General features: G+C 41.8%; 1 protein-coding gene across 1 annotated transcript; it reads left to right on the forward strand.

Moving 5' to 3' along the window:
• Positions 1-281: 281 nt before the first annotated feature.
• ARHGDIB (Rho GDP dissociation inhibitor beta) lies at positions 282-20,285 on the forward strand. The gene is made up of 6 exons (XM_002752108.6): positions 282-346; positions 11,225-11,417; positions 11,993-12,076; positions 13,968-14,044; positions 17,086-17,149; positions 19,476-20,285. The coding sequence occupies exons 2-6, from the start codon at positions 11,237-11,239 to the stop codon at positions 19,673-19,675; spliced, it is 606 nt and encodes a 201-aa protein (XP_002752154.1). The 5' UTR covers positions 282-346; positions 11,225-11,236; the 3' UTR covers positions 19,676-20,285.
• The last annotated feature ends 2,550 nt before the right edge of the window (positions 20,286-22,835 follow it).

The raw sequence follows: 22,835 nt of genomic DNA on the forward strand, positions 1-22,835 counted from the left end.
TTAGCACTAAAATGACCTGAGCATCAGACATAGCCTCACAATTACTCATAATACCCATAGCTATAGGCTCTATACTCCTGCGTGCACATTCATGCATCTCCACGTCACACAGGCTGTCATGCTCGCACATGTGCCATTAATTGACAAGAATCCTGCTAAAGTTGGCTGATGAAGAGACAGGCTGTGCAAAGGAACAGGATTTGAGACAGCCCAGGGTTTCCTCTTCAAGTAGGTTTAAAACAATTTTTTTTTTTCTCACTAACTTCCTTCCTGTTCTAACTGCCAGTACTCAGAAGTCAGAGTTGAGAGACAGAGGCGCCCGGGACAGAGACGCGAAGCACTGAATGTAAGTTCCAATACCTCGGGCTGGGGGGAGCTTCAGGTGGGCACAGAGCTAAGTTGGAAACCTCTCAAGGGGCTAAGACCCTCTACAGTTTATTTGGTTTTGTAGAGGGGCAGTTTTCCTTTAAAACAAACTTTATGATAGCAAATTGCTAAGGAGACTGCAGAGAAGGGGAAGTTCGAGCAGGGAAGGGTGGCAGTGGCTCAGGGGCGGAGGCTTAAGGAGGGAGGGTGGAGGGTGCCTGCAGCCCAGGAGGTGCAATCCTGAATGTTCTGGAGAAGCGCTCTGAGAACACGCACCGGGAGTGCCTGGAGGGGTTTCCCGCATGGTAGGAGCAGGCACCTGGCCACGCTCAGAAGAAAAAGACTGTAGATCCAAACTGATACGGACTGTGCTGGTGGATGGTGTGTTGTGCTGGGGTGGAGATGTGTGGTTTCCTGTTTTCAAGCAGACAATGTAAAAGGCTGGTTGAAAGAGAGAAAAAAAAATGGTTCGAAGCTGTCACATATTAAACTGTCTTCCACTAAAGAATTTTCTGGTGATAGAAGAGAAATGCATAATGAAATCCTCCCTGAGCGTGGAGGGAGTTTAGCCCTCAAAGAGGAAGTACGATGTAGCACATTGCTGTGTACTCATGAGTCAGACTGTGACAGAATTCCCACCACTGACAAAAACTGCATTAAAATCTTGCAGTCGGATAGGCAAAAAGCTTGTTGTTGTTGTTGTTAATAATAATAATGGCATTTTACATGTGAGATAACTAAAAGCAAACATGGAAAACGCTGAATACCATATTACGAGGCAGGTTTTAGAATGATTCAAGCAGGCCCAGCTACGACATCTGATCAGTGGGCCTCCCGAATGTCAAGGTCTGAATTTCGGCCACCATTAGGGGAAGTGCTTTAGGTATGACCTGAAATACTTTCTTCCCTTTTGGAAGAATTCCTGGCCAGCGTGTTTCATAAACATAATCCGTAATTTAACTCTAGACCTATGGGAACTTTGATAAGCTCTGGGCAGCTTCATTCAGCGTGGGCAAAGGCAGAGTGCTCTCGCCCAGAGGGCTCATGGTCACCCCTTCACATGAAGACCAAGAGCCAGTGGAGTCAGGGTTGGCCTGGCATTCCTCACTGCAGGGATGGTCACCACAGGAGATCAAGAGGGTCATGTCGGCCTCTTGGCCGGGGGAGGCGGGGGGCAGAGGTCTGGTCGCTAGCAGGCATCGTGAATCTTGCTATTGGCTTTGAGTGTTTTTAATTTATGAGACTATATTCCTTCTCAAAGCAAAAATAGCACAAGCTTAGTAACAAGAGCATCTTACTGTTTTGTGAGATGTGTGAAATTCCAAGAGAACAGTTCTTTCTCCATCCGTGCTTCACTTAGTAACAAGAGCATCTTACTGTTTTGTGAGATGTGTGAAATGAGAACAGTTCTTTCTCCATCCGTGCTTCACTTAGTAACAAGAGCATCTTACTGTTTTGTGAGATGTGTGAAATGAGAACAGTTCTTTCTCCATCCGTGCTTCACTTAGTAACAAGAGCATCTTACTGTTTTGTGAGATGTGTGAAATTCCAAGAGAACAGTTCTTTCTCCATCCGTGCTTCACTTAGTAACAAGAGCATCTTACTGTTTTGTGAGATGTGTGAAATGAGAACAGTTCTTTCTCCATCCGTGCTTCACTTAGTAACAAGAGCATCTTACTGTTTTGTGAGATGTGTGAAATGAGAACAGTTCTTTCTCCATCCGTGCTTCACAGATGCGAAACATGAGTACAAACCATGCTGTCACTGAACAGAAACAGGCGAGCGGTTTTCAGGCCTTGACTGGAATTTGGTCCTTCCTTGTTTTGGAGAACACGAATTTGTCCCTAGGGAAGTAGGCTCTGAACATCAAGGTTCTGTTTCCAGTAGACGCTCAGCACAACAGAGTCATTCTGAGGGAAAGACGTGGGTCTGAACTCATTTGGGAGAGCACAGTATATGACAAACGTCAGCCAGCAGGAAAAGAGAAGCCCTGGGGAGTCAAAATTATGCAGACAGAAAAAAGAGAACCAACAATTGTTGAGGGACTTTTTGTCAGGCCTGGTGATAGAAACTTTCAGATTTGTTCCTAAGAAGAATGCGAAAGTGTTCAATGATTTGACTAAAATAACATACTGATACAAAGAGGATCCATAGCCACAATGCGTCCAAATTGCACCTTGGAGTGCAGTTCGTAAGGCGTGGTGGTGCAGTCCCAGCCACTCAGGAGGCTTAGGTGATCCCCCCGCCTCAGCCTCACAAGTAGCTGGGACTATAGGCGCGCACCACCACGGCGGTTAACTTTACTGTCTTCAGTAGAGACAAGGTTTCTCCATGTTGCCAAGGCTGGCCTCAAACTCCTGGGCTTAAGCAATCCACCTGCCTTGGCCTCCCAAAGTTCTGGGATTAAAGGTATGAGCCACCACGCATGTCCTATTATTATCTTTTTGAGACAGGTCTTACTCTGTCTCCCAAGCTGAAGAGCATGGGCATGAACACAGCTCATTGCAGCCTCGGCCTCCCGAAGCTCAGGTGATCTTCTCACATTCTTTAGAAAGAATCACGTGGAAGAAATTGTCTCCAGTTCCACATTTTGAGAGTCCTTATTTCTAGTTTATATTAGTGTTGCCCAGGATCCTGTATTTGAGTCTACACTGGCATGCCCAGAGATGAGTCTCATATTGCCCCTGAAACATCAGCAACATTTATCTGTGCGATAAGCCCATCCCCAATCACCCTGTGATGTGTTATTCTCTGGTGTCCTCAGCCAGAGAGTAAATTTCACCTCTGGTAAGAATTCACTTGGGTTTTCTTAAAGAACCTGACAGTCTTAGCACAAATGGTCATTAAAAAATTCTCTCTCACTTCTGTCTAACTTTTAATGCTAATTTAAAACTTTTGTGAATATTTTGAGATACTGAAGGCAATGACTTCCTTAGTGCTCAGTTTTCTTTAAGGATTATTTATATTCCTGAAGGAATCTGGTGGCATGACTTCACAGACTGGACATTCAGAAAAGCTCACTGGATCTCTTGCGTTCTTTCTCTTGGTGCATACGAATGTGGGTTAGAAAAATATGCCATGAATGCACAGGCAAGAAATACTAAGTTGTTTCTCTCACAAAGAGAAATGATAAGGAATTACGTTTTTAGTGATTCGTGCCTTTACCTGGATTGATTACAATGTTTTTTGTCTCTTACAAAATGATCTTGTCTTTGGTTGTTCTCGTCCAGTGTTGAAGTTTTCATAGTCCTTCGGGGGGCTGCGGTGGTAGAAAGCAGCACTGCACAGATCCAAAACATGAGGAATAACCATGAGGAAAGCAGGGAGTATGGATTCCTCCATGTCACCAGGGACAGGGGCGGTGGGGAGAGGGTGTAATCCAGAACCAAGAAGGCATCTGGTGTCCTGAGAGACAAACTTGCAGTCCCCCACTACGCCAAATTGCCAGGCAACCAGCACAGCACCTTCAAATCCTTCACTAGCTCTGAAATGTCACCAGTCTTTTAGAGATGGCCCAAGTCTCCAGACCCAAGCTAGACTCACAGCCTGATATAGGGAAAGTCAGACATACCCTAGTCATCAGGGAAAGTGGAGATAACAGGAGTTACAGAGAATGCTGATGCTTACATAGGAACTTCTCTGATAGAAATCCCCCACTTCTGGTACTTCACGTTTCTCTCTCTTTCTCCCTTCCCCCTCTTCTCCCCCCTCTCTCTCTCTCTCTCTCTCTCTCTCTCTCTCTCTCTCTCTCTCTCTCTCTCTCTCTTTCTCTCTCTTCCCCCACTTTCTTCTCTCTCTCCCCCGCCATCTCTATGTTTTCTACCTGATACACCAATACCCATGGCTCTGGGTCTAGATGCATACTTCAGCACATTTTGCAGATCCAGCTTGGGGACATGAGTTAAGCGTCCATGGTATTTTGCTCCAGAGCCAGAGGGAATTCTCTTCATTAGCTGTGCCTGTGCTCACTGACATTTCTCATCATTCACAGAGTAACCTCTGGTTTCAATTACGAGAGCGACGATAAATAAAATCTAAAATTAAATTGTTTACATGGAAGTTTTGAAAAGAAATACAATAGTTACAGTCTTATTTCAAGGTTGATTCAGTTTTTACACAATCCTTGCAATTCCACAGAACTTCTTGTCTGTTTTGTGCTGAAAGACAAAAATCTATTTTTAAGGAGGTAGGAGTTGGGACATAGCTCTCATCCAGGGGAAAGCATTCGGTGTGGAAGCAGTTACCTAGCTTCACTGAAGCTTTGCAACGAAACAGACCACATCAGGGCAGGGAAGGAAGAAAAGGAAGGGAACAAATATTCATTGAACGTCTATTCTTAGCCAGTATAGTCCTAGAACTTTCATATGTTTTCTCCAGTCTTTCAATTCCATAAAGAAGGATCAATATCCCCGTTTTACTGGTGGTAAAACTGAGGCTCAGTGAAATTAGTAACTTGTCTGCATCCTGTAATTTTGCAGAGCCTGGTTTTGAATCCCTGGTCCATCTAACTCAAAATCTGTGTTCTGTGAGACATGAAAGACACCTTTCTCTGAATTAACCCAGGTAATCTGTTTCATGTCCCGAAGCTGGATCTGCAAAATTGTGCTGAATTAAGCATCTAGACACACAGGCCATGGGTATTAGTGTATTAGGTAGAAGAGATAGAGGTGAAAGAGAAAAGGAAGTGGGGTAAGGGAGAGAGAGAAAGAGGAGAGAGAGAAATGTGGAAGTACCAGAAGCAGGGGATTTCTATCAGAGAAGTGCCTATGTAAATTTAAAGTCTGTTTCAACTCCTGAGTTTAATTCCTGAGCTTAAACTCAGGAGTTCTACCTTTCCTTGTCCTCAATTCATTTAGAGCTGCTTTAATGAAACAGATGATCCTCTATCCTGAGATGGGTGTAAATTTCTAAGTGTAATTCACTTTCAACGTCTTGGAAATGTCACTGAACTTGCAAGCAAAATACTGATTTCTGCTGTGTCATATGCATGCTGTGAGTAACCATCCTAATTGAATTTGACATTTTAATTGAGCCTGAGAAGATTAAGTCCCCATCTCAGCACATCTAATGCTTGGCAATGCTTTGCTGAATAGCAAACATGGGGATGTGAGGGCTCCACTCTGAAAGTTAATCTGTGTGGGCATCTGTGAAACAGAAAATAGAGAAAGTTGGAGTACCAACATGTGGGAGAAAATGGTATGTGCTTTGGGGTCTAACAAATGGGTTCCACGTTAGCCTGGTTAAACATAGAATTGTTAATTCTCCATTTCATTCCTGTGCAAAGGACCAAAGTCAAAAACAGACAAAAGCCAACTCTGCTCTTTGTGGGATGTGGATGAGCAGTTGAGGAAGGTGAGGAAAGCCCATCCCGAAGATTCTGTGCTGATGGGCTGAGTCCTCCCCAACTGCCCGACTTCCTTTTTCCTCTTCTCATTTCACAAGCTTCTTTAAATTAGAGAGCATTCGAGTCATTAAATTAAGCAGAGACCTCAGAATCCTCTCATGCCAGGACCTCATTTTGCAGAAAATGAAACTGGGGCCCAGAGAGGTTAAGCAACTTGCATGAGGTAACACAGGAACCGAGTTGCCCTGAACCATCGTTATCTGTCACTTCCCTGCTTTGTGAAAGCCGCCTCTGCAGAGCGTGCAAAGAAGCATCTACCTCTGCTTGTGCCCCTCCAGGTAGATTCCCAAGGTGACTAACAAACTCTAATTTAATTATAACTTCTCAAAGACAACTACAGCAATAAAGCATACTGCCTAAAAGTCAGACACCCTGGACTCAGATGTTAATTCTGCCTCTCCCGCGGTCTGTCTTCTTAGGGAAGTTACTAACCTGAACTGTGGTTTCCTGGTCTGGAAAAGAGAATGACGATCTGATAAAGTTGTTGTGAGAACTAAATGAGAAAGCACTTAGCACTGCATGTGATAACTGTTACAATTTTATCGATAATATCAATATTAGCAATAAGAAAATCAGTTGTCCTTTAGATAATGGGATTGGAAAAGAGTCTAGAATTTTCATAAAATTCCTATTCTCATTTCAGCACACATCCGTAAAATGGGAGAACAAAAAGAGAAAATTGGTGTCTGTGGTTAAATATGCACATATATAGTTTGAGAAATCACTGCCAAACTATATATGCCATTTATGGCTGGGGCTTCAGGAGAAACTGAGGTTACCAGATATAACATCAAAAATGCAGCACATTGCTAATAATATTGCACAGTACTTGAGTTTTTGCTAAAGAGGAGATCATAGCTGCTCTTGCCACACACACAAAAGTCGGTGAGATGATGGATATTTGCTTGATGATGGTAACCTTTTCACTATCTCTGTATCCCACACGTTATATTCTACACCCTAAATACATACAATAAATATTTTTTAAAAATTGATTCATAGGAGGTATTTATGTATTCCAGATACTAATCTCTTGTTAATATATGCGTTGCAAATGCTCCTTTTTAGAATCCAGACCATTACTCATTTCACTATCTATAAGGTGATACTACTAATAGAGATTTTAAATGCTTGTGTAGTTGAAATATTCAATATTTTCTTCTTTGTCTCAGTTTCTGCATTTGTAAAATGTACCTAATTGTGCCTACCTCACAATGTTGCTATGACTGAATGAAATAATGCATGCAAAGCACTTCTCCCATAATAGCTGAGTTTTGGGCTCGTAAGTGTTCGGTAACGATTTGCTGTTTTTATTAGGGTACACTTTATTATGCAAAGACCTGTTGGATGAAAGAAAAATAATTTTATGTCCGGGAGAAAAATAAATAAAATAAAATAAAAAATGCAGCATTTTGGGGGATTTGCATACATTTTAATTTTTAAATTTCCTTTTAAAGATGCATTTTATTGCATATATTTAAGGCATATAACATAATGTTTTGGGATACACATTGGTAATAAACATGTTACTAGAGGGAAGCAAATTAACATATTCATCTTCTCACATAGTTACCTTACTTTTTGTTTTTGTGCCAAGATCAGCTAATGTCTATTCATTTAGCATGGGGATTCACATACATTTTAAATAATAAAACGGAGACAGATATTATCTCATATTCACAGGTGAAATAAAGTAACTGAATGTCTGGTAACTTAGCTGACACATGACTGCAGGTCAGAAGAAATATGCAAAGGCCTTAGAAAAGTGATCATCTAGAGATGATGTGCTCTAAAGGCTACTTCCTGCACTCACGTGCATCTGGGCTCCTCTGCCAGGCTTTGGGGTCCTGCATCCTCAGACGCAGGTGTCACCTGATATCTTCTGCTTCAACATATTCAACATTTTGGGTAGGTGGACATGCCCCTTGGCTTGAGACTAAGTGGTGTCAATGATCTGGCCGAGCCCCAGGAAAAAGTAAGCTTCTGGCTGGGCACAGTGGCTCATACCTTGTAATCCCAGCACTTTGGGAGGCCATGGCAGGTGGATCTCTTGACCTCAGGAGTTCAAAACCAACTTGGGGAACATGGGAAAACCCCATCTCTACCAAAACTACAAAAAAATAGCCAGGCAGGTGGTGCCCACCTGTAGTCCCAGCTACTCGGGAGGCTGAGGCAGGAGAATTGCCTGAGTCCAAGAGGTGGAGATTGTAGTCCAGGAGGTGGAGATATGTGTGACAGAATGAAACCATGTCAAAAAAAAAAAAAAGGAAAGAAAGCAAGAGGGAGGGAGAGAGAGAGAGGAGTGAAGGACAGAGGGAAAGAAGGAGGGAGAGAGGGAGGGAGGGAGGGAAAGAAAGGAAGGGGAAGAAAGAGAGAAAGAAAGAAAGAAAAGAGAAATTAGAAAAAGAAAAGAAAAGCAAGCTTCTTCTGTAACACTCCACTTTCTGCTCCACTCTCTGCTTCATGCTTCCACAGTTTTGAGGTCATATTTCTAATCTGGAGATCTTGAACCCCAATAAGTCTATAACGGACTTCAGGGGTCCACAAGCCCCTGGATCATATGCACAATGTCATGGGTTTATCTATTTTTTTCCTTGAGATAATTACCATGATGTTTATCAGATTTTTTAAAAAGAGACCTATAATCTCCAAAAAGAACAAGAAATCAACCAAACCGGATGGTCCTTTTCAGTATGGTTAGATTGCCCAACTTCCAGCCTCATCTCTACTCTGAAGAGTAACTGAAACATCAGTATGGTTAAAGTACAGTACCGTATAAACAGTGGGTGCTCACCAGAGTCATGACCCTAATTTTGCTTTAAAAGGCTTTCTCTGAGAACTGCTGTTCCAGCCCTTCATTTGCCGTATTATTACTTTTTCTAATCAGTTTTCTAGAATGGGCTTGTTTGGGATCACCTGGCCTCATATCTCTTTTTCTTATGCTGTAATTAGACCAAATGATTTTAATGCAGCCCCGAATTTCCCCCTTCGGACTGCAACAACATTTTATACAGAAATCCCACAATATCCTTCACTCTTTATGTCTTTAGATAAACTTATGTCTCATTTTTATGAAACAACTGTTATATCTGTTTGCAATGAATTGAGAAAATATAGAACTGACATAAACCTCAGCTTTGCTAATGAGAAGATCAAGACCTAGATGATAGATAAATGGACGTGCCAATGGTCACAGTTAGAAGATGGCAAATCCTGTCCGATACCTAATCCCTCTCTCTCCTTTTCTCTCTCTCTTTTCCACATTGAGATTTGAGGCTGCATAATTACAATTTCATGGAGGTTATTGAAACCATCTTGAGCCAGTGACTGGATGTAATGTTACCATTGGATGGCCAGGTTTCATTCAATCAGGAGACTTGTTAGAACCAAGTGATATAGTCCGGAAGGGCCTGCCCATGGGGCTGGATGTCTTCCTCTACAAATAGTTGTTCCGATGCTCGGTCAGCAGATTTGCTATGTGGCTCCCACCCTCCTGGGGTCACCGGGGTTCTGGGGAGGGCCGTGTCTCATCTGCCTTTCTCTTCATCTGCCCCTTAATGATTGTCGTTAAACTATCCACAACCTACAACATCCACACGCTGCATCCGTCATTTTTTTCCAACCGGTTCATTCGCTTTCCCTGAGTGTTATTTGGAATACGAACTGTATTAGTCACTGTGTTTATTCTGCTGTGCTCTAGAGTTTCAGCTTTGAGTTCTTCAGCTGGTTCTTCAGCTGAAGCAAGAGTTGCCATAGAAACAGGCATACATGTTTTCTTCCTGGACAGGAAGTGAACCTGGGCTTTGCAATGCTGTTTTCAGAGTTGGTCAAGGCTCGCTCATAATGGTTGGCTGCTTATTTAGATGGACGACAATTGATGAGCCAAAGGATATTATTTTTTCTTTGTCTCTCTCTCTCTTTCATTTTTTTTATTCTATTAAAATTGCTTTCATTTGGCTTTCATTCCAAATTATTTTTCTTCCTCTTGCCCATAATAGCGACATTGAAACTCAAAACCACAACTGATTTTGACCAGGGATATCTTCAGTCCTGAGGGACTTTATTGAGATTTGCAGAGCCACAGATATTGTCTTATAGTCGTGTCACTTAGGAGCAATGAAGGCTTTAACCACAGGCAGGGAAGAGTTACCCTCAAAACAGAATTAAGGGAAATCAGAAAACGATCTCTTGGCCATATATCTCCCTGGCAGCCATCTCTTGTGGCTGTGTCAGCCACAGGGCCTGAAATTCTTGCCAGAGTGACCTCCTCCTCTTGGTCACTATACTGCATCTCATCCAGCTATGTGAACCTGGACAATTATCCTAACTCTGAATCACAGTATCCTCAAGGATTATATGAACCTCAGTGGTTCATTTCAGCTCTGAAAAGCTGTGACTATACATCCTCTAAGAGAAATAATTTCTGAATGTACTGTTCAGTCATTAACACTTAACAGGTGAATGACTTTCCTAGATTTCTCCTCAATGTTTTAACACTCAACAAGTAAATGTGGATAATGATAGATGAAGGACGACTCCAGGGTATGCCCAGGTGGGGCCTTATAAGGTCAATGGAAACCCGGGAATGGGAGGTGGGAGAGATGGAAAAGGAAATGGATCCAGAAAAGGGAAATAAATGGACAAGTACTAAATGGCAAATTTGTACTCACAATTTTGTCTGGAGGAAGTGTTCTTTGTTATTTTAGTGGCATATAAAAAGAACAGAACATCTTTAGATACAAATCCTTACATATCAATCAAGGAAATTTTATAAAGCGCCTAAACTATGCAAGTGTTTTGGGAGGGAATTCACGAAAAACAGCGAAGCTAGTACCCACCCCCAGGAGTGATTAGCAGTGTTGGGTGTGAACCACGCAGGCACCTAAGGCAAGTATCATAAAGGTCTACAGTTCCTCATGAGTCACCTTTGAGGCATTGCTGGAGTTCCGAGACAGATTCCATCAATGGGAAGAAGCCAATCATTTCTGTGGCAGGTGCTCCACCCCTCCCCTCTCTCTCCTGCCTCTCTCCACCATTATCGCTGGGACTGTGCATGCTGCAAGCTTTAATGCTAGCCAGGCTGGCCGGATTTGGAGGGCTGTGATAACGCCTACAGTTTTCTGAACTGGACTTTTGCTTCATTTGTTCAGGAGTCCTTGTGCCATGTTGCTTCACGCGTAGTGCATTATTCACATGTGAGGGATTTCTTTCTTGTCAGTTTGTTCAGTGAATAGAAGATACTGCAATGGTACAAAGAAATTCAGGCAGGTCAGAGAAATGACTAGAATACGTTAGATTATTATTTCATAAAATGTAATGCGATTAAATTAGGGGGAAAACAGTCAGGAAAGAGACTGATGATCATAGAAGTCCATGAGGGTAAGGAGGCTGCTAATAGGAAACATCTTTTATATCCATGACTTTTGACTAACAGGCTGTCATTCTGTCTTGCAGAAATAGATCAAAATGACTGAAAAAGACCCAGAGCCACGTGTGGAGGAGGAGGAGGATGATGACCTGGACAGCAAGCTCAATTACAAGCCTCCGCCACAGAAGTCCCTGAAAGAGCTGCAGGAGATGGACAAAGATGATGAGAGTCTAGCTAAGTACAAGAAAACGCTGCTGGGAGACGGCCCCGTGGTAACAGGTGTGTGTGTATAGAGAAGAGGGTGGGTGGAGGGTCCCCGAGAAGGAAGAAGACGTTTCAGCTGAACTGCATAATTAAGTCATCTTAGAAGAGAAGATACAAGTCAGCAGTGAGATAGGCACACATTAACACATGGGGAAATTTAGAAGGAATTCCAGACTATCACTTAGAATTGTGTTCCCCTCTCTCCATTTTCTCTCTTCCTTCTTTTGTTCTTTCTCAGTCCTTACCTAACCATTCATCTCTTCCACATACACCGTGGCAGAACAAGACATGGCCCAGAGATATAAGTGGGCAGTGCCCAATTAGCAGAGTACCTGACCCATAGCCATTCAGGAAACATTGAATATCAGTAATTAGGACGGACGTGCAAGTGCCTGAAGCAAAATAACATTGCTGTAATTTACAAGGGCATCAAGATCAAGCAGAGTGAACCTGCCACATCCATTTCTGTTTCTACTACAGATAGAGAGATCACTTTTATTTTTATGCTCTCTCTCTCTCCCACTTGAAACGCACACACCCACTACACACACATCTGTTCTTCGTGCTTACATTCCCTTTTGATCCTGCAGATCCGACAGCCCCCAATGTCACTGTCACCCGGCTCACCCTGGTTTGTGAGAGTGCCCCAGCACCAATCACCATGGACCTTACTGGTATGTGGACTCATCTGTGTTATTTAGAGGCAGCCTAAGATATCACAAAGAAAACTTGGTCTCTGTCTCCTGTTCCAGCAAAAGAAAACTGGTGAATCAGAGAGGTTATATATGCTGGGACCAGTTAACAAGCCATTGCTTAGAGTGCACAGTATTTACCATGTTTCATGAAAAGCCAAACCTCTATCTCTGTTTAACTGAGGAGAGTGCAGGCATACACATTTGAGATATTTACAGATTTTCGTCTCCGCATGATAGTAAGAGAATTGTTATTTATGCAATAAAGACTGCTGACGGAAATACTAAGAAACAAGTTGTGTGCTTGCTTCTGAAGTTGTAAGGCTTATACAGTCTAAGCATCAAAGCATTCATCTTTTATCAGCTACAAAACTTACCCGAAGGTGAGAAGAAATCCTGAATTATGCTAGAAATTCCACCGCTACAGATTGAATTGTTTTAGCTGGAGACTCTGGTTCTCGTTAAATAAACAACATCCCCTACAAAGGGCGTACTAATTAAGATGTTATCTTCTTTCATGTTATTGTGACTAGGGGTCAAGCCTTTCCCTGAGACTTAGGCTTGAGGAGATGGAGAGAGACTGGGAAGTGGGGTATTGTAGAAATAATGGGCATCTCAGAGGAATGAGAAGAGAAGCACAGAGCCAGGAGATTGGGGGCATCAAAGGCAAGTCCTTAGTGAAAAAAAAGTTACCCAATTAAAAATGTGGACTCTTCTGAGACAGAGCGAAGCACAAGTCTAGAACAGTAGGCTCAATTAGCAGCAGGTTAGTTCCCCTCTCACAGGACATAGCCAGTCTTTGCCTTATATGGGCTTTATTTTGTCAGAGGGAGGAAATCAGAGGCTGAGAAGACACACTTCCTGTTCAACTGAAATCATTAGAGCAGGCACACACATAAATTCAGCTACCCCCATATGTTCAAATCCCACCAGGAGAGAAACTCACACTCTCTCACCAGAACTCAGAGTCTTCCTAATAGTACCAGATACAGTTGCCAGTCTGCAAGAGAGGTGTGAACGGTGCTGAAGAGATCTGTTCTGTTCGGCAGGGCCTGGTGGCATTGCAGGGAAACTTCGTCTCTGTCCCTTTTCCAAGCGGAGGAAAACCAAATTTGGTTTTCTGTCACAGAAAAAGCTGCTATGCACAGAGAAAAGAATAGAGTGATTACTTCCTTAATCAGGGAACAGGAATTAGGGACAGATCCTGGTTTTACGGCACCTGAAGTTTTTATGACTTCAGTGGTATTCCTTGAGAAAAACAGTGTGAAATTGCAAATGAAAATACAAGAGTAAACACAAAAGTGAATGTTTACTTATAGTGATAAAAGGAATAAAAACAAGTAGAATTTTAAAAGCTAGAAAATGCCACAAATATCACCAAATCTATAAAAACAAATAGCTAACACTCTTACATAACGTTCTTCTCATATTTTTTTATGTGAGGGGTGGGGCCCCGTTCTTTAGTGACCTCTTCATTTGAGCAGATATATGTCATATCATTTTCTTTCAATGAGAAAATAAATTGACCAGAAAAAGATTTATCTTCACAACACATTGGTAGTTCACAACATACTACTAATACCTTGTGTATTTTTAGCGTTGTCGTCAGACTTGAGGGCAGGGAAACTCTCATGTTTTTCTTAACAGAGCTGTAAGATTTCAGGCATTACAACTGTGAGTGTGTGTGTGTGTGTGTGTGTGTGTGCACGTGCGCACGTGCAAGGACTAAAGTCAAATCCTCGGTGAATTAAGGGTCCTATAAACCATGTTGCCCTAGTGGGCCAAACAAATTTCTTTGGGGCTTAAAAGTCATTCATTAACTTGTGTGTCTGCTTTTGAGGAAGATAAACTCTTTCTAAATCTTCTTCTACAGGAGATCTGGAAGCCCTCAAAAAAGAAACCATTGTGCTGAAGGAAGGCGCCGAATACAGAGCTAAAATTCACTTCAAAGTAAGTTCCTGCCCTGTGTGTTTCTGTAAAGGTTAAATCCTTCCTTCAATCGGTGAGTCAATTTCTTGCACAATCGCGTTGAGATACTTTTTGTTTGCTTCTCCCCAGACACCCCCATGTGGGTCTGGAACGTCCCCTTCCCAGCCCTGAGTGCTGCCTGTGGAGACCCACACTTGCTTCGTGCCTTTTCCTAGCCAGGACTTCTCAAACTCTTCATTATCGCTTAAGCCAATGGGATCCCTCTGTCTGTGAGCTCTGAACACGCACACCACATCCACGACGCACACTACTTTGTGTTGCAGCCCCTGTGTCATTTCGTCTTCATACAACATAAGCACCTCAATCTGGGGTGAGACTGTACATCCCTCCTTTTCAACATTTCACACAAACTTTGTAAATAGCAGATAGTTCATGAATATACATTGAAAAGTGAATGAACAAATGAATCAACCAATAGGAAAAGAGAATGGGACAGATAGGACCTCAGCTCTAATTGCTCAAAGATTATATAAATCCAGGGAGTGTGATCTTTGCTAAAGAACTGGAATTACTGTTATAATTGTGGAACAGGTAACCAGGAAAGAGGAAACTAAATAAGAAATAAACTGACATCTAAGGAATAGCCATATATTCCAATGAGTAGCCAAACTTACAAAAATAACCTTGACTTTGAAAACAAGTAAGTTAGAAATGCAGTGTTTGCGCTTAGTGGTTTCTGTTTGTTTGGGTGGCCTCTCATTCCCACTTAGCCTCATTCTCCAGGTCCTGGGCTCCACCGAGGAAGACTCCACCTGCTCTCACTATTTGCCCACTGGGACCTTCTTTCCCCAAGGTACAGGATGTGATTCAGGGTCAATGGGTGATCCCTCCCTACCCATACAAACATGCCTGAAAATAATTTCATCTTGGAAATATTTGTTGATGCATGCTCTATAATGGACACTGAGCTAGGGTTCACTTACTTGTTTCCTGTCACATTATTTATTATTGAAGCACCTGAGGGTTTAGTAAGTCATTATTTCAAAATATGCCTGGAATGGGTTGCACATCAGTTTCATTTTTAATCATTGATGCTATTGCATTACTTTCTCCATTTGGTAAGCCAGTTTTAATGAAATGAAGTGTGACAGGGAAATTTTGATGTGAATAAGATGAGAAGGAAGACTCTGGAACAGGGACTTCTCCTCTGGATGGGGACGGGGAGGAGGAGTGTGGTGACGTGGGTCTGGGTGGTCAGGTTTACACATTAGGCTGATGCAGGTGGAGGCCACAGAAAGGGGCTTTTGAGTACTCTCTAATTCAGAGGTTTGATGGCTCTCTGAGTAACCTACATAAAGTTGAACCATCCTGTGGCTTGTCCCAATGTGGCACTACAATGATATAAAACGCCAGATCAAGTCGAAAACCCTTGAAGAGTAACTTATATCTTTACTGAAGTCTCCTGAAACGTGTCCAGGAAAGTTTGCATTTGTAACACTAGAAGCAAATGCCAAAGTCCTCTTTCATGATGTCTGTTAGTGGCACCCAGTGTTCTTTTTCTCCTCCCAAACTTCTTAGCACTTTCTAAAAATCTGGTCTAGGATTGTTCTTTTAGGTTCTCCCCACTTATTTTCTGCCTCCCTCGTAAATGTGTTGTGTCTGACCTCCACAGCTCTCACTTGTATTCATGACACCAAGGCTTCTTCCTCCTGGGGTGGGAGACACAATAGGGATGGGGATAGAGGCAAAAGAAGGGGATTCTATGAATATTCATAGTTTTGTCTCACCCACCCCAAATGTAGTTATATTAAACGGACCCACTGTGGAGCACTGATAAGATGGTAGACTCTTGGTCTTGAAGTCCTTATGGCTACTGCACTATCATTCTTCTTCTTAGGTCTTTCTCGCACTAAGTCGAAGGGATAAGCTTGGGGACATCTAGAAAGATGTGTTTATTTTTTCTATTCCTATGAGCTACATCTGGGACTCAGACTTATTAGACAGTCTGGGCTTCATTTTATCACAGTCTCTTTGATGAGGCTAATTTTTTTTCTGCCAGCTTTTGATAGGTTTATACTACAGATTTACCCTGTGACAGCCTTGAATCTAAACTGGCAGTGTTCACTGCTCAGCCACATCCCTGCCAACAAAACAAAAGACAGCACTGGTTGATTGGTTTAACCATTGTTCCAACGCCAAAGGACAGCGGTAATTATTGTTGAAGAAAAATTATTTGAAGATGCTTTAATTCTTCACTGGTGAACAGATACCCAAGCCCTCCAGCTAATGATGCACTGTCCACTTCGTTTGTATAGACATAACCACTGTGTAAAATTAACAAACAACCCAGGTCAGCCCTAGGTAAAATGAATCATGGAAAAACAAAGTTCTTGGGCTGTCTATATATTTTTCATTCTGCGTTACTGAATTTTCTTTGAAAGGCTTAGGAAAATAGCAAGATCTCAGACAACGTCTGAAAATGACAGACATCCAAAATACTTGCCAGATACAAGTGAATTTCACTCATTATTTCAGTTACATTGCAGGCACAGCCATCTTCTAGACATGAATTTTCCATTACAGCTTTCCTCCTTGTTGTTTTTCATATGGTAGATGGAGCATCTCGGGGGTTGTGGTTTGTAGGTATGTACATAATATGCTCCATTGGTAGCTTAATAATTTTTACTAAGACACAGATGGTCTCCGGGTCAGTAGTATTGGAGAGGGAGAGCTCAAGGCCGTTCTTGGGATCATTGAGAAAAGAGGAATACAATGAAGACTATTGAGACGTTTTAATGAGCCACTCCTCTCTCCCAAAACAATAAAAAAAAAATAAAAATGTTCAATAATTAAACCAGTTTGGCAATGTTGCGTTTTATGATCTCCTCTCTCTAAGCTTTGCCTCTTGGCCATTCTAAATAATTATAGAAACACGTATTCTGAACTAAACCTTTAGTTTTTTCATTTTCAGAGAAGATTCAGCTAGGCAGGATCAGCATGAAAGATGAGACAAAATGAAAGACCCTCTTAATCTGAATAGCTTGGTTCCTTCCCACCTGCAGGTGAACAGGGATATTGTGTCAGGCCTGAAATATGTTCAGCACACCTACAGGACTGGGGTGAAAGGTAAGGGAACCCACATTCCCACACTGTCCCAAACTGCTTCTCACTGATACTTAAACTTCTGGTTATTAGCAACTTTTAGCTGTAGACTCGGATGAGAATACGGTAAAAGCTGTGGATGCACGCTAGGAAAAGATGCGAATACACCTCCCATCTGGACATTGGCAAGGCCAGTGCTCAGGGGACCTAGTTTAAACTGGATCAGCTGCTAACCTTCAGCAATCAGCTTTTATGATTTAACATTATCACACATAAGGGAGAAGAGTAACCAAGATAGGTTTGAAGGAAATAAATACAAAGTAAAAAAAATAAATAAATAAAAGCAGTTCACAGGTACAAAACCCAAGTGTGAGAGAAATCCAAAAGAAAAAGCTTGCCCAGTGGTATTATATGTATTTGGGGCAGGAGTAAGTGGAGGTGGCATTGGAGGGAAGGGGGAGGCAATGCTCAATTTCCTAACAAAGAAATAGAAAAAATATTTTTTAGGATTGAATAAAACCTCTCTAATTGAAACAAATAACATGACAATGTTACTTAATCTGCAGTTCTTCTTGACATGCCTTGGAAAGCCACCTTCAATTTTGTTTCATTAATATGGGCAGAGAGAAATGAGAGGCAGGAAGGTGATGAATGCACTTTACAGTTCCTTTCTATCCGAGGGTCTGTCCTCTCCAGAGACCGGAAACAATAAACCATATATGTCAGTTTCACCAAATTAATAAGCAAGATGGGGGAGAAATTGTCTGACAAATTTGTATGACAGAGGACCAGTCAATTTCTCAAATCCCAGAGAAGACCATTGACCTGAAAGGCTATTGATTGGCCTTTCCAATACCTAATCTCATGAAAAAAAATAAAAAAAAGTTTAGGCCGGGCGCGGTGGCTCACGCCTGTGGTCCCAGCACTTTGGGAGGCCGAGGCGGGTGGATCACGAGGTCAAGAAATCGAGACCATCCTCGTCAACAAGATGAAACCCCGTCTCTACTAAAAATACAAAAAATTAGCTGGGCACGGTGGTGCGTGCCTGTAGTCCCAGCTACTCAGGAGGCTGAGACGGGAGAATTGCCTGAACCCAGGAGGCGGAGGTTGCGGTGAGCCGAGATCGCGCCATTGAACTCCAGCCTGGGTAACAAGAGCAAAACTCCGTCTCAAAAAAAAAAAAAAAAAATCAAAAAAAAAAAAGTTTCCTTTGGGTATAAAGCCAGTATCGCCTCACTGAGACAAAAGGACAGTGACATGTCTGCAGCTGTTCTTTCAAACTTATTAGCAACACTTAGCCAATTATGTGCCACCAATCTGCCTACCTTTATTTATCCTTTTTAATGCCCAACTATTCTTAATATATATTCCAGTTAACCACCTATAAATAAACTTGACTGGCTGTTTTCACCATTTACCCCAGTTCTTCACTTTTTTTTTAAGCAATTTATTGCTGTTCTTTTTCCATCCAATTATTCTATCCATGAATTCTGATCACCATTTGTAGCTTTATCTCCCACAACTGACATGTTCATAGAATGATAGTCCATAGATAGACAATCCTTAAAGTCCATTGTATACACAAAGAAACAGAGGCTCAAAAATATTATGTGACTTAGGCCATTGCAGAACTGAGATCAGAACTTAGGTCTCAATTTCTTTGAGTTTTTTTTTTAATGGTGTAGTCTGGTGTATCTCCATGAAAAAAAAAAAAAAAAAGCAGGCATAATCCTCATTGATTTAGGTCACTGGTTCTCCAAATTTGCATTAGAATCAACTGTATGGTTTTTTTAAAAACACTGATTCTTGGGACCCACAGGTTACTGAACCATAGCCTTTGGAAGTAGGACAAAGGAAACTGTATTATTAAAAGGCACTCCAATCTTTAAAAAAGATGCCTCAGGGCCGGGCATGGTGGCTCACGTCTGTAGTCCCAGCACTTTGGGAGGCTGAGGCGGGCGGATCACAAGGTCAGGAGATTGAGACCATCCTGGCCAACATGGTGAAACCCCATCTCTACTAAAATACAAAACATTAGCCGGTGTCGGGGCGGGCGCCTGTAATCCCAGCCACTCCCGAGGCTGAGGCAGGAGAATCTCTTGAACCCAGAAGGCGGAGGTTGCGGTGAGCCGAGATTGCGCCATTGCACTCTAGCCTGGGTAACAACAGCCAAACTCCGTCTCAAAAAAAAAAAAAAAAATAGGCCTCAGGTAAATCTGATGTTTATTCAGGCTTGCAAACTATTGCCCTTGGCTTTAATCACTGTAAGCTGTACTCCAGATTCTCCAGTGTGCAGTGTGTGTTTTTCCTCTATCGGGCTCTTACCTGATGTACTCTCCTTGCTTCCTAGTGGATAAAGCAACGTTTATGGTTGGCAGCTATGGGCCTCGGCCGGAGGAGTATGAGTTCCTGACTCCCGTTGAGGAGGCTCCCAAGGGCATGCTGGCCCGAGGCACGTACCACAACAAGTCCTTCTTCACCGACGATGACAAGCACGACCACCTCAGCTGGGAGTGGAACCTGTCAATTAAGAAAGACTGGACAGATTGAATGCATCTGCCCATCCCTTTCCCCACCCTTGCCACCTGGAAGAATTCTCTCAGGCGTGTTCATCTCCCTATCCCTCCTCCCGGTCCACAGCTGTGTCCCTCTCCAATAGTGCCCACATTCCCATACTGATGCATCTTTTCCCACCCTGTCTCTTAAAGTGGTCCCTAGCACAAGAGTCTTAAAACCGGGCTTTCACCTGCCTGCTCTCTGATCCTCCGTCAGGGCCAGATCTTCCACGTCTGCATCTCAATACACCATCATTTAATATTTCCCTGTCTATTTCCTTTTTTTTTGAGACAGAGTTTTGCTATTGTTGCCCAGGCTGGAGTGCAATGGCGCAACCTCGGCTCACTGCAACCTCCGCCTCCTGGGTTTAAGTGATTCTCCCTCTCTTATTTTCACTCGAGCAACTAGAGGGCAGGAAATGGGCAATCACAAATAGGTCTTCGACTCAGGTTCCAGTAGTTCGTGCTAATGCCCAGATTCTTCGGTGGTTGCTGGCCCAGTGAGTCCCTCATCACATCCCTGCCAGATGGAGTTCTTCTTTTGTGGAAGACACTGCAAACAACATAAAATAATAAGAATAAAACAATAACTGCGTGTGTTCTGACTGAGGCTTCATTTCCCTGCGTTCTTCCTTCGAACAAATATGCTAACTGGATGGTTCACATTCGCGAGTTCCCTTAGAGGGGATGGGGATGAGGAAAACACACTGGAGATGTTTACATCATTGGGAACAAATTGGCCCGCTATTACACTGCAATAGGCACATTGGGAATACACAGTGGGAAATCTACATTTTACTTACTTAGTTATTTTTAATTTCAACTTTTATGTTAGATATAGGGGGTACGTGTGCAGGTTTGTTACATCAGTATATTGCACCCAGGTAGTGAGCCTAGTACTAAATAGGCAGTTTTCCAAACCATGCCCCACTCCCTCGCTCACCTCTCAGGTAGTCCACAGTATCTGCTGTTTCCCATGTTTATGTCCATGTGTGCTCAGGATTTCTGTTTCTGCACTGTTTTGCTTACGATTATGGTCTCTAGGTTCATCCATGTTGCTACAAATAACATAATTTTACTTGTTTATTATGACCATATAGTGTATCATGGTATATGTGCACCATACATTTTTATCCAACCCACCATTGATGGGCACCTACATTGACTCCATCCCTTTGTTAATGTGAATGGCACAACAATGAACATACATGTGCATGTGTCTTTTTAGTATACTGACCTACTTTCCTTTGGAGAATATATGTATATAGGGAGCTCTGTTTTAAGTTTTTTGAGAAATCTCCAAACTGGTCTCTCTCCACATTAGTAAAAATGTTATGCTTGGAAAGCTAACGGTACTCCTAGAAATTGGAGTGCTCTTCGACCTTAGTGTAGAGCTAAAAGGTATAGATGCCCTCACTTAGAGTTGCTTTCCACAGTGGCTGAACTAAGTTACATTCCCATAAACAGTATATAAGTATTCCCTTTTCTTTACACTCTCATCAGTGTCTGTTGCTTTTTGATTTTTTAAATAATGGCCATTCTGACTTATGTGACATTGTATCTCATTGTGGCTTTGATTTGCATTTACCTGATAATTAGCGATGTCCAGCATTTTTTGTATATTTGTTGGCGTCTCTTGTGTCTTGTTTTGAGAAGTACCTGTTCATGTTCTTTGCTTATTTTCTAATGGGGTTATTTGTTTTTGCTTCTTGATTTGTTTGGGTTTCTTGTGGATTCTGAATGTTAGACCTTTGTTGGATGCATAGTTTGCATATGTTTTTTCCCATTCTGTAGATTGTCTGTGTGTTTTATCAACAGTTCCTTTTGCTCTGCAGAAACTCTTTAATGAGGTCCCACTTGACAATTTTTGTTTTTATTGCAATTGCTTTCACGGACTTTGCCAGAAATTCTTTGTCAAGGTTGATGCCAAAAAAAGTATTTCCCAGGTTTTCTTCTAGGACTTTTATGATTTGAGATCTTAAATTTTTAATTCATCATGAGTTAATTTTTTATATGGTGAAAGATAAGGGTCCAGTCTCATTCTCCGCATATGGCTAGCCAGCTATCACAGCACCATTTACTGAGTAGAGAGTCCTTTCCCTCATTGATTGGTTTTGTTAACTTTGTCAAATGTCAAATGGTTGTAGGTATATGGCTTGATTTCTGAGTTCTCTATTCTGTTCCATTGGTCTGTGTTTGTTTTTGTACCAGTACCATGCTGTTTTGGTTGCTATAGCCTTATAGTATAGTTTGAAGTGGGTAATGTGACCCCTTTGGCTTTGTTCTTTTTGATTAAGATTGCTTTAACTAATCAGACTCTTTTGGTTCCCTATAAGGTTGAGAATCATTTTCTAATTCTGTGAAGAATGACATTGGTAGTTTTATAGGAATAACATTGAATCTGTAAATTGCTTTGGGCAGTATGGTCATTTTAAAGATATTGATTCTTCCTATCCATGAGCATGGAATGTTTTTTCATTTGTGTCACCTCTGATTTCTTTCAGAAGTGTTTTGTAGTTCTCCTTGAAGAAATATTTTATCTCCTTGGTTATCTGTATTCCTAGGTATTTCATTTATTTGAGGCTACTGTAAATGGAATTGTGTTCTTGATTTCCCTCTCAGCCTGGACATTATTGGTATATAGAAATGCTACTGATTTTTGCACATTAATTTTTTTTCCTGATACCTTACTAAAATCATGTATCAGTTCTAGTAGCTTTTTGGCAGAGTCTTTCGACCTTTCTAGGCATACAATGATATTGTCAACAAGGAGAGATAGTTTGACTTCTTCTTTTATTATTTGGGTGCCATTTATGTCTTTCTCTTGCCTAATTACTCTGGCTAATTATTTCTTTTATAATATTTTCACATGAAAATTCTCCTAATCTTAAGACCACACATCACAATGCCTGTGGAAATCTCATCTTGGACTTCCTCAGACACTTGTGGGTAAAATCGATTTTTCTCTCTGTCTTCTGCTTAAGACTTTTCAGTGGTTCTCGTCACCTACAGAATGAAGTTGAAGCTCCTGCACTTAGCATATCACATAAGACCTGCCGTGAGCTGTTCCCAACATGCCTTTCTGCCCTCATGTATCATTTCCTCCCTTTTCATTATTCTCAATTACTAGTAATTCTGTCACACATTGTATTTGC

Source organism: Callithrix jacchus, chromosome 9, assembly GCF_049354715.1.
Source record: "Callithrix jacchus isolate 240 chromosome 9, calJac240_pri, whole genome shotgun sequence".
Lineage (NCBI taxonomy): Eukaryota > Metazoa > Chordata > Mammalia > Primates > Cebidae > Callithrix > Callithrix jacchus.

What these genes read in the sequence shown, in the direction of transcription:
- ARHGDIB (XM_002752108.6), top strand. Translation starts at nt 11,237, where the DNA reads ATGACTGAAAAAGACCCAGAGCCACGTGTGGAGGAGGAGGAGGATGAT. An exon ending in AGACGGCCCCGTGGTAACAG is followed by an intron (nt 11,418 to 11,992) that starts GTGTGTGTGTAT and finishes TTGATCCTGCAG; the next exon opens with ATCCGACAGCCCCCAATGTC. An exon ending in AATCACCATGGACCTTACTG is followed by an intron (nt 12,077 to 13,967) that starts GTATGTGGACTC and finishes CTTCTTCTACAG; the next exon opens with GAGATCTGGAAGCCCTCAAA.